The sequence below is a fragment of the Lolium rigidum genome, chromosome 1 (genome assembly GCF_022539505.1).
Source record: "Lolium rigidum isolate FL_2022 chromosome 1, APGP_CSIRO_Lrig_0.1, whole genome shotgun sequence".
Lineage (NCBI taxonomy): Eukaryota > Viridiplantae > Streptophyta > Magnoliopsida > Poales > Poaceae > Lolium > Lolium rigidum.
The window spans coordinates 85,606,745-85,618,660 of record NC_061508.1 but is presented as its reverse complement, the minus strand read 5'-3'; the positions used below and the strand labels follow the sequence as shown (position 1 = coordinate 85,618,660).

At 45.3% G+C, this 11,916-nt stretch overlaps 1 protein-coding gene across 1 annotated transcript; it reads right to left on the bottom strand.

The window, feature by feature from the left end:
* Nucleotides 1–6,902: 6,902 nt before the first annotated feature.
* LOC124688887 (carboxyl-terminal-processing peptidase 3, chloroplastic-like) lies at nucleotides 6,903–11,136 on the bottom strand. Its single transcript, XM_047222538.1, has 11 exons — nucleotides 10,652–11,136; nucleotides 10,332–10,462; nucleotides 10,141–10,227; nucleotides 9,966–10,044; nucleotides 9,627–9,715; nucleotides 9,209–9,250; nucleotides 8,883–9,002; nucleotides 8,228–8,314; nucleotides 7,991–8,140; nucleotides 7,641–7,748; nucleotides 6,903–7,504 (listed from the first exon to the last, which is right to left on the bottom strand). Exons 1-11 carry the CDS (start codon nucleotides 11,052–11,054, stop codon nucleotides 7,241–7,243), a joined length of 1,560 nt encoding a protein of 519 aa, XP_047078494.1. The 5' UTR covers nucleotides 11,055–11,136; the 3' UTR covers nucleotides 6,903–7,240.
* Between the last annotated feature and the right edge of the window lie 780 nt (nucleotides 11,137–11,916).

The window sequence follows — 11,916 nt, the reverse complement described above, 5'->3', positions numbered from 1 at the left end:
CATGTGTCTTCCCAAGTAATCATTCTATTTCCTATGATGATGTTCTATCTACTAACGAAATCCTCTTTAACTTGTTCGAATGCATATTGCCCCTGAGTGTATTTTTTTTAATTATGACAACTACTGAGAACTAATTTTTCATTAAATCATATTTGGCAGGATTTTTCATAGGCAATGCTTGATGACCATAAGGCTTGCCACTAACACCTTCCCCAGACCCCGCACAGTGCGGAAGCTCTCAGCACTGGTCCTTTAATATTTGATGACCATATGTTGGTTTTAAGGTTGAAAGTACAAGAAACAAAGATGGATTTCATGGTTGTGGCACTCAAATGAAACATGCTCTAGCTTATGAGTTAATACATGGAGTATCAAGGAGAAGACGATTAAAAGAAAATAATTCATGATATGCATGCTATCAGTGGCGGAGCCAGAACTTAAAGTCTGTGTTGACATTTCAAATCCGTGATATCATATACATGAAATTTTTATGTATTTTAAATATCTTCCACAAGATTAATATCAACATACAAAGTGTTTGGCAAAAAGCTGTGTGGTCAATTGACCACACAGCCCTCAACGTGGCTCCGCCACTGCATGCTATAATTCTTATAGAGAAATCAAACCTTTTCTATTTAAGCTTTAACCCCTCCCCCTCCTCCCTCACACCCCACCTCCCTCTGTTTATAATTACTTCGCGTTCTAGGTTTGTTCAAAGACAAATTTTGTAAACTTTGACCAAATATTTACCAATTTTTTTTGACAAAACAACATTTACTGTATGTACCTAGTGACAAGAAACAAAATCAACTCGCTGCAATAAAGTGCCTGGTTGTCTTAGTATGATAATTAAGTAAAGCATTTAATTATCCGGTTATGATTTCTTTCTCTTTTGTGACATTATTTATTTTTATGTAGGCAATGAAGTTGACTGATGGAAGGAATCACGCGGACCTAATTGAACCTCCCTAACAAGACATGTTGTCTTAGAGTATATTTTCAGGTTATATTTATTTGGTATCATGGATATTGATATTTTTCTTTATATTTTTAGTCAAATTTTATAGAAAAATATCACATTGAAGTAAAGTGCCTGGTTGTCTTAGTATGATAATTAAGTAAAGCATTTAATTATCCGGTTATGATTTCTTTCTCTTTTGTGACACTATTTATTTTTATGTAGGCAACGAAGTTGACCAATGGAAGAAATCACGCGGACCTACTTTTTTTTTTTGAGTTGTAATCCACTGCTTTATTAAACGGGACGGTGGTTACAATCCGACTGAATCACGTCAGCCAAAAAACCAGGTATTACATCAAAGCGAACAAAATCTACTACGCTAAGAGCTTCCTTGGCACACATATGTGCCGCCTTATTTGCATCACGACCTAAGAAAAGAAGCTTGACTTCCGGAAACTAGAACATAAACCCTTCATCTCACTAATAATGTGAGCACCTTCTATGCGAACTTGCACCTCCTCCCGCCAAACCCTCTCAAGGGAGAGGCGGTCGGTTTGTATAATCACCTTCGGAATACCCAGCCGAGCTGCCGCCTCAAGACCCTCCCCGGCTGCCGGGATTTCACCGACAAAAGGGTCATCGACGTGATTCCGTTTCCTCGCAGCTCTGCCTCCATGAGCTCACCATTGTGATTCCGAATAATGTAACCCGACCCGGCCACCTTCGGATGTGAGTTCGGTGAGCCATCAACATTCACCATACACCAACCAACCGGCGGTTTTGACCATTTGCAGGTCCGAACCGGCCTCACTGCTTGCCGTGGTGGTAGCTCTAGAAGAGCCATCTGTTCTTCAACCAGTTGCATGGAACCCAGAGGCTTGTATTGCTCTTCACCATGCACATATTTGTTACGACTAGACCAAACACACCAGAGCACTGTGATAGCTATAGGTAGTTGATCTGTGCCAAGGTATGAGCCAACCAATATATCTTGTATCCAAGTATTCGGGTGCAGCCTCGGAAAAGTAAAGCCGAAGTAATCCGACGCCACCGACCAGAACTGCTTTGCATGGGCACAAGTCACCAACGCATGATGCAGCGTTTCGTCTTCATGACCACATAGCTTACATGTAGCATGATCCATCACATGCCGTCTCTTCGACTCGGCAAAGCACGGGAGAAAACCTTTCATCACCCGCCACCAAAAACCCTCACCTTTGGTATAACTCTTAGCTTCCACTGACTTTTTCCACTGCTGCTCCGAGTTGGAGCTGCACGGATTATCGGCAACATGCTGAACCAACATACGGTATGCCGACCGGACTGTGTAAGTTCCTGTCTTTTCTTCATTCCATGCCCGAAGTCTTCACCACCATTTCTTGGACGTGGTAGGCACAAGACTCGTTGCCGCATCTAGAGGGCACAAGGTTGCATTGACGGCAGCCTCGTCCCAATTCCCCGTATCATGATCCAATAGCCCCGAGACTCTTGTGAGCTCGGTGCCACTAATCTGCTTGGCCGCATCGCGATACAAGGGTTTAAGTCCTCGGGACCCCCGTGATCCACCGATCATCCCAGATAAGAGTATCCTGCCCATCACCAATACGCCGGACAAGACCCTTCATAAGAACCTCTCTACCACAGATGATTGCCCGCCAAACCTTTGAAGAATTTTTCGGACATCTTGCAGAGAGTATATCACCATTAGGGAAGTAACGCCCTTTTAGTACTCGAGCACACAAACTCGTGGGGTTTATTAGTAGTCTCCATGCTTGCTTACCTAGCATAGCATCATTGAATTTCTGGAAGTCTCTGAAGCCTAGACCTCCTTTGCTTTTAGCAAATGACATCTTTTCCCAAGCCCGCCAATGCATACCACGCTTATCAAGTGATCCACTCCACCGGTATTTGGACAGAATTGCCATTAATTTGGAGCATAAACCTTTTGTGAGCTTGAAGCAGCTCATAGAATAGGTTGATAGAGACTGAATCACCGATTTTATTAGCACCTCCTTTGCCGCAAAGGACATAAGTTTCTCACGAGTAACCTTGGACCCTCGATCTGGATCCTTCCACCAAATGATCAAACCGCCTATCCGTGAGCCTACCCGAAGCTGTGGGTAGCCCTAGGTATTTTTCGGACAGAGCCTCTCTCTCAATATGGAGCTCATTCCTCACTAGAATTCGACAGGAACCAAGCAATTAGGACCGAAGTATGTAGAGCTCTTACGCTTATTTACTTTTGCCCCGATCCCTTGCTGTAGATCTCAAGGATCTCATCTAGGCGACGTGCACTTCTTACATCAGCTTTCATAAACACAAGACAGTCATCAGCAAATAACAGATGTGAAATCCATGGAGCCTGGAAACTCACCCTTATGCCTCTGTCTATCCATCCAGCATCATAATTCTTGAGGAGCGAGGAAAGCCCTTCTCCACACAAGAGAAATAAATAGGGCGAAATTGGATCCCCCTGTCGAAGTCCACGAGTTGGCTTGAAGGCGGGAAGCAACTCCCCATTCACTTTCACCTCTAGGCTCACTGTCGTAACACACCTCATAATGAGTGAAATCCAGTCCTCAGCGGAAGCCCAATTTCCTCATAATCCCCTCGCAAATAGGGCCACTCCACACGGTCATATGCCTTCATCATATCGAGTTTAGCCGCACAAAAAGCTGCTTTCCCTCGCTTCCTCCTCATGGAGTGGACACACTCATAGGCGAGTGATCACATTATACGTAATTAACCGCCCGGCACAAACGCACTCGTTCCTCGGATATAATATCATCTAGCACAACTCGAAGCCTATTGGCTAGAACCTTAGAACAAAGCTTATATATAACATTGCATAAAGCAATCGGGCGGTACTGGGTTATATCTTGTGGATTCTTCACCTTTGGAATTAAGACAATAACAGTCCTATTGATAATCTCTGGTAAATGACCTCCATTTAGAAAACCCAAAACCGCATCGGTGATCTCCTTATTTATAAGAGACCGGTGTTTCGGTAGAAGTTGGCATTGAAACCATCAACACCCGGTGCCTTTGATGGCCCCATAGAGAACAGGGCCTTCTCCACTTCAAGCTGCTTGTAAACACGGCGCACGAGGCTAACATTCATATCATCACGTTACCTTTCTCTCCACAACATTGAGCACGGCTTGTACATCAATCTCCTCCCGAGCCTTGAACAAATCAGTATAAAACAATTGTACAATACCCTTTACCTCCTCCTTCTCAATACAAATTCTACCCGTATCATCTTTTAAAGCTTGTATTCTGTTCCTCCGTTTCCGAGTGGTAGCTTTTGCATGAAAAAACGCTGTATTCCGATCACCCTCTTTCAACCAATCAACCCGGGAACGTTGTTTTGCCATTACCTCTTCCGTTCTCAATAATTCAGCAATATTTGCGACAAAGTCTGTTTCTCCCGGTTTGATGGACCCCGATGAAGCGCACGCCGACGTTCTTTTTCAAACTCAGCACGGGCCTTCTTCGGTTTCTTCCGAATATTACCAAATTTATCCGCACTCCAAATCTTGAGTGTGTGTTGCATACGGCCCGGCCGCTCAGCCACTCCAAGCAGCCCGGGACTCGACAAGGACCGAGACTCGGCCCAACCAGCCAAGACCGTTTCTTCATAAGTATCATCACGGGCCCATGCATTTTCATACCGAAAACGAGTAAGGACTACGCTCCCCTGTCTCGAGCAATGGAACGGACGTCGATCACAAGCGAGGCAATGATCCGATTTTGGAGAGGAAACATGCTCGACTATCGACTCCGGGAATCTTGAAAGCCAACTAGGAGAAGTCAAGACCCGGTCCAAGCGGACCTTAATATTTGCCTCACCCTGTTGCTTATTATCCCATGTGTAGGGAATACCCACATAGCCTAGATCCTGAAGATCACAGCTATCCACCGCCTCTCTGAAACCATTCATTTGCCACTCAGCTCGTTCATGTGTTCCAAAGTATTCTGAATTATCCAAAATTTCATTATAGTCACCTCCACAAAGCCACGGCAAGTCACTTTGACCGTACAACCAATTGAGAAGATACCAGCTATCCTTCCTCTCCTCCCTCCGCGGCTTCCCATAGAAGCCCGTGAATCTCCAAAGAAGACCATCGCCCTCTAGATTCTGGACATGCACATCCAGATGTGAGTTGGGCTGCGATTGGAGAACGACATCCACCTCGCTAGTCCAAAAAAGCGCAAGGCCACCACTCAGACCATCGCTATCAATCGCCAAACAACCAGCGAAACCCAATAACCGAGTCATACCGCGAACTCTCTCAGCTGTTATTTTTGTCTCACTGAGAAAAACAACAGCGGGCGCTTCCAGCCTCACCAGATCGTGAAGCTCACGAACTGTCTCAGGGTTCCCAAGCCCCGACGGTTCCACCATATGCACCTCATTGGGGCAGGCGGGGCTGATCATCAGCCTCCGCCACATTGTTAGTTTCTTCCATATCAACAGCATTTTCCACTTCTTCCTCATCCCCGAGTGCTCTTTTCTTCCTCGCATCTATTGCATCCGAGTCAATCTTGCTGGGTGAATTTAAGAGAGCAGTCCGCTTTGTCCCTTGTCGATCATCTACCAGCTCACCTAAAACAACATTTTTCTTCGGAGCATACATCAGGTTTTCCATCGGCAACCTGCGGTTAACACGTTGCCTTCCACCTCCCCTTCCTCCAAGTTGTGCATTAAACTGTATTGGATTAGAAGGACCAAGGTTGGAGGGGTCCATGAAAGAGCCAGATGCAAACAGCCTTCCCGGCCCTTCCTTGGCACTGTAATTGAACGGGCCAGTCCTCGATGGTGTAGCATGCCTCATCTTCCCTCCATCATTTGGTGTAAACTCCCTTTTCACCTTCCTCAGGTCTATGGCTCGTATGGAAGAATCATACGGCCAGTTCCCCTCCTCATCTCTTTCAGCCGGGGTTAAGCAGAACCCCGCCGAATGGCCAATCCTCCCGCAGGAGAAACAGAAGTACGGCAGCTTCTCATATACAATAGGATATGGGATCAACTCCTTCCTCTTCTGTGAGTCTATCTGTATAAAACGTTGGATGGGCTCCTCAACATCCAGCCAAATTCTCGCCCTCAAGCTCTGACCCCATCCTCTGCTATTCCCAGATGTATCAAGCTTAATGAAAGTACCGATCTGCTTTGCTATATTTTCCGCCCTTTTTGCATTGAGCCAGTTGAAAGGCAGATCATGGCATTGTATCCAGATCGGAATTCTGCTAAAGCGGACCTCTGAAGGTCGCATACTGGACACAAAGTCGTCCAAAACCACTGCATGGTTATTAATCATCCATGGCGCCCCCTCCCAGATACGTTTCCGATCTTGCTCCCTTTCCAGAGTCGCCATGAAAACATTGTCCCCCATTGCCTTGAATTCCAGGCCCTTTGGATTACCCCATTGGGGTCGAAGCGCGCTAATGATCGTCTGGATGTGAAATTTTGTGGGTGACAGGATCTTACCCACCACTGCGATCTGATCGCCTTCTTCGTCCTCAAGATCCTCCATTACGAGGACTTTCTTCTCCTTCTCCGTCAGCACCAACTTCTTGAATTTCGCTGTAAACCCTCCATCAATGGTGGAGTTACCTCCCTCCTTCTCCTTCCCCAGGTCACCCGATCCACTAGCGCTGGCCATCCCGAGGAATAGAGCGTCCGCAGGACGGGGAGCACGGGAAGAGACGGCCGGGTGCGCCTTGGAGAGTCGAGATCGCCAAGCGCCGCCAGTCGCCACTCGAAACCCTAGGAAAACGTTTCGGGGCTGATCCTTGACTAGTGTACCACGCGGACCTACTTGAACCTCCCTAACAAGACATGTTGTCGTAGAGTATATTTTCAGGTTATATTTATTTGGTATCATATATATTAATATTTTTCCTTATATTTTTAGTCAAACTTTACAAAAATATAACATTGACTAAACCTAGAAGGCGTATCTAAATACAACAGAGGGGTCTACTACATCAGGTTCTTCATATGACAGTTAAGCTCGCCCAACGGTATGTAGCCAATGTGCTGTACATAAGCAATACGCTTTTACAATTTGCGAAACCCATGAAGCACTGAGCAGCTAGATTCCAGTGCCTCATCATCCTACAAATCTAACATCAGCCTATACTTTTTTTTAGGGAAATCAGCCTATACATTGTTACACCACACTACTCAGCCGTCGTCAATACTACATCTGCAATGCCAATTGCAGGATATATATACAGCAATACACACATTGGAGCCCCTGATCGGTAAACCTTCTACGAAGCGGACCCCTTGGACTGCTGCTGGATCTCCAGCGCCTGCTCCGCCACCATGATACATGAATCCATCTCTAGACCCGCCGCCACAGCCTCGCTGCCCTCACTGCTGAGTGGAGGCGCTCTCGGCAGGGACGACAACATGTCGGGGGAGCACTGGATGTCAGGCTGGATCCCGATGTGGTCGATCTCGTGCAGCGCCGGCGAGAGGTACTTGGCGACGGTGATGAACAGGGCCGAGCCGTCATCCAGCTCTGTCACACTCTGCAACCAAGGGATGCGTATGTCTGTCAGATGAAGGGGTTAGGTTATACACGTTTCTGAACTGGATCTCTCGATGTACTGATAGAAAGAAGCATTTTACAGTAACATTAGTGCCTAGAGGAATCGACGGCCTTGCCTGTATTCTTCCTTTCCCGAAGGTTTTGTGGCCTACCAGGATCGCACGGCCGTTGTCATGCAGTGCACCAGCCAAGATTTCGCTTGCACTTGCACTTTCTTCGTTCACCTACATGTTGAAACCCATGAATACTGCAGTCATGTAAATAAAATGTAAGTATTTAATTTGATTTTATTACTGCAATGTGTCTATTTCTTCCTACCACATAAATGTTTCTGTGCTAATAATCAAGTTTTAGATATTGGCCTGGTACTTTTCTGCTTTTAAAATAAACCTTCCTGTGATTTTTTTTAGCATATCCTTCTTACAAGAACTAAAACGACATGAACAAAAACTGAATGGGAACTCACAAGCACCACGAGAGGATCGTGTGTTAAGGATTGTCCCTGGACCATATTTATCGCCCGCACATTCCCCTCACGGTCAACGGTGTTCACAAGAGTCTCATCTCCATCTAACCATATTTGAGCCACATCAAGACCAGCTTTTACCAAACCACCCTGTTACACACAGTAGCATTAATGCACTAACCTTTTTTTATAGAAATTGAAAATTGTATATACGCGTTGTGATAAGAAGAGACTGACCGGATTATTCCTCAGATCTAAAATATATGATTGAACACCTTCATCCTCCATCTTTTTTATGGCACTTTCCATTTCAGCAGCTGCAGTCTGTTTTGAAACAGAAACAGAATATGACATGAAATAGATGTAGCTCAAATATTAGCAAAAATATTTTCATCTTGAGCAAATTCATTAGGCCCCGCTTGATCCGGTCGTTTTTATTTTCTGAAGATGCAAAGCAAGGGAGCTCCATGTAATCCGGTGGTTTTGGTTAAAAAAGAACATTCCAAGCGGGGCCTTAGTATCAAAACAATCAGATCAATATTAGGTTCATAGGAGGTGTTTTGCAATATTATAGAACATAGGTAATATATTTTGGAGTTGGAGATGATATCAGTGCTGGACTTTTTGGTGGTTTTGGGGTGTGTAGACTAATAGAAGAAGAAAAACATAACATGAGCATGTACATTGGCAATGAACAGCCTATCACTTGGATTGTGTTGTTCAGTATGACTGCTGGAATCCTCAAAACACTAGGCATGTCTTTAGTAATATTTTGTCATATACAAAGCAGTGAAAGAGCTTGTTATTTATTTTTGGTACTAGGAAGAGCTATTACAGATTTTCTTATCGATAACAAGATTCAGGAACCAAATAAAACGAACATTGGTATTACCTGAGAAAAGGCAGCTAACCTAACATACCCAGTCTTGCCCTCAAGGCCACCACCCATCCTATGAGAGATGATTGCAGTTGATAGAGGTGAAAGATTGATAACCTCACGAGATAGCTGGACCTTTTGGAGAAAACTTGGTTTGATTAGAAATATGCAATATCATATACTTAAAGAGGGATACAAAACTAATCTCGAACTGAATTGAACAATGCAACACTTTCCGAATTGCATAAATGGAGGATAAGAGAATTTAAATAATATGTGCTAGTTACTACCTCTCTCTTTGGAGGTTTCTATCACACATTGGAAAGAAGTTAGGCATATACCTCTTTTGGCTTTATCCTCCCACTCCTTTCATTTCCAGTAACCTGGAGATATGATGATGATATATTATTTAAAAATAAATACAGCAAGAAGAAGAAAGTTATTTCTGCACATAAGTTGAAGAAAATATATAATTGAGAATTTGGGATGTAGGATTAGCGAGCTATCGTTAGTTTTGGTGGCTTCGGTTCGATCTTTGTAATTGTTCTTGTAAGGTGTTGTGAATAATCTAATAAAAAAGCTGTGTGCATCCCTTGAATGCAGAAGCTGGGGTGATATTTCTCCAATTTCGAAAAAAAAGTGTTCAGTAAAGGATTCAGTCATGTTGCTTTTCCAATACAGATTAGAACCACCTTAGACGAACAGAAGAAAAAAGACACATTAAAAAACACACTTCTCAAGTTAAGAGTTTGGGCATACATCCAATAGTTTCACTTGCACTGTCGTTCCAGCACGACCTCGAAGTCTCTGAGCCACAGCTTCGCCGTCCAACCCCAAAACACTATTCCCTGCAAAACGAGCCAAGATTAATAGCATATCAAACAACGAAAAGAAGGAAAGCTCGTGAATTCATAAACAAAGAATTCTAGGCTGTGTAATCCAATTTAAGACATACATGTCACTGGTGTGTGATGGGCATACAGTGCATTTAGCAACACCGGAAGCAAACTGACTTTAGAAACGAAGCTTTTCAAGGAGTGCAAATGTAAGGCCTTGTTTTTTCACGAAACCAGAGTATTTGAACAGGAAGTGAAATACCGTCGATCTCAACTAGCTCGTCGCCTTCACGTATGCCTGCCCGATCCGCCGGGCCTCCCTGAACGCAGTTCATGACAAGCTGCAGCAAGTTTTATAGGTAGATGAGATTGTAACACTCTTCTAGTCTTCCGGTGCCCTCTCAGGCTCTCACATGAAAACAACAAAGTGAACTTACCAAGCGACCGGAGCCAGGTTCCGTGTTTATGAAAATGCCAACCCCTTGAAGGTTCCCGTCGCTGCCGATCCTGAAGCTCTGGTACTCCTGCATCTCACCAACCATGCATTTACTAGCCTGGCTTGTTGCATTTCATTCAACGTGTGTGAGAACAAGCCTGAACCCAGACAGTGCACCTCTAGTACATATACCTTGGGGCTGATGATCTTTGTGAAAGGGTCGCCGAGCGTGGAGACCATCCCGCTGATCTTGCCATAGGCAGCGTCGGCCGACTTCAGAGGGAACATCTCCACCATCGTCTGCTGAAGCTTCTGGTCCCAGTCTGCATCCACACCAAAGCAGTATCACAGACTATATTACTGTATTGCACTATTGCTAGCATAGCTACAACTATATGCAGAATCAAAAACCAAAAAAATTACACCTTTTGCAAGTTATTATGAATTCAGAAAAGCAGCAAGATCAAGAATAGGTGGTGTGTGCAATCAGGTTCAGGACTTCAGGTATATACCTTGGTGGTTGAAGGTGGGGTCAACGAAGGTCTCGCGGATGAGGCCCCACGCCTCCACCAGCGTCCTCTGCACCCGGTTCACCTCCCGGGCCTTGGAGACCGGGAAAGCGACGGTGAGCGACTCGGCCCGAGCCGGCGGCGGGGCGACGACGTCCCCAGCGAACCCGGTCAGAGACACCACGGCGGCGGCCGCAAACCCCGCCGCCGCCTTCCCCAGCGCCCTGACTCCGTCGTGCTCCCGCGGCGCGGAAGCCCTGACTGCCTGGGGAGGCCGCTCCTTCCTCTCCGACCGCACCCGGAGCCTGCTGGCCCTCCCGGCGCCAAGAACTGCCCCCGCTGGGGTTCTGGGTAGCATACGCCGCGGGGTGCGGGTGGCGCCTAGGGAGCACTCTACCATTTCCATGGACGCGAGCGAAGCAATCACGCAATGTGGCAGTAGTGACTCGTTGCGAGTTATAACCCCGCCGGCCGCCGGAGTCCACTGGACGGAGTGAGGAGGCGGAAGAATCTTCTGGCCGAGTTTGGTGGACAGGAGGAGATCCGTGGTCTCGGGATCTCCGAGCCGGGACACGTGGCTAATTTGGGACAGCACACGTGTGTCCCGTCGGGTTTGTGTGGCTATGCGCGGAACAAATATGCAGCCGCATAATAACGGAAAAAGGATTTTTTTTTGCGGAATATAATATAGATGAAGATGCTCATAAATAGGTACATACACTCACCTCTATGAACGCACGCACATCCTACCTCTACGAGCACTTCCGAGAGATTGAGTCCAAAAAATTGATGCGACAAGTTTTGGGAATAACGAAGTTACCGTGAATGCCTCACTGTCGACGGGAACACCTCATCTCCCACTAAAGAATATTTCTTCTTTTAATAATATTAAATCTGAAATTTGAACTCTCATGAGCTGCCATTACCATCTAACCATCCAATCATAAGCTGGTTCTCAAGGAAAAACTTTGCCTAGGAGTACAAGCACAAGAATCATTGCTTTTCCAAGTATTTTGTACAGTCATGGAAGGCAGACAAAAGGTACATTTGGTTACCTTAGAATTAATGAATGATCATGCTCACAACCATAAATATTGCATTGCCGATCTTATCGTTAGAGTCGACCCCAAAGAATGGCAAACCGACTATTCCCTGGATAAAGGAGATAATTCATTTGGTAGTGACAACAATAAATAGATATTTAAAATTTATCCTTCATAATTTATTACTTCTATTAAAAGTTGGGAATCCACAACTATATCCTCACC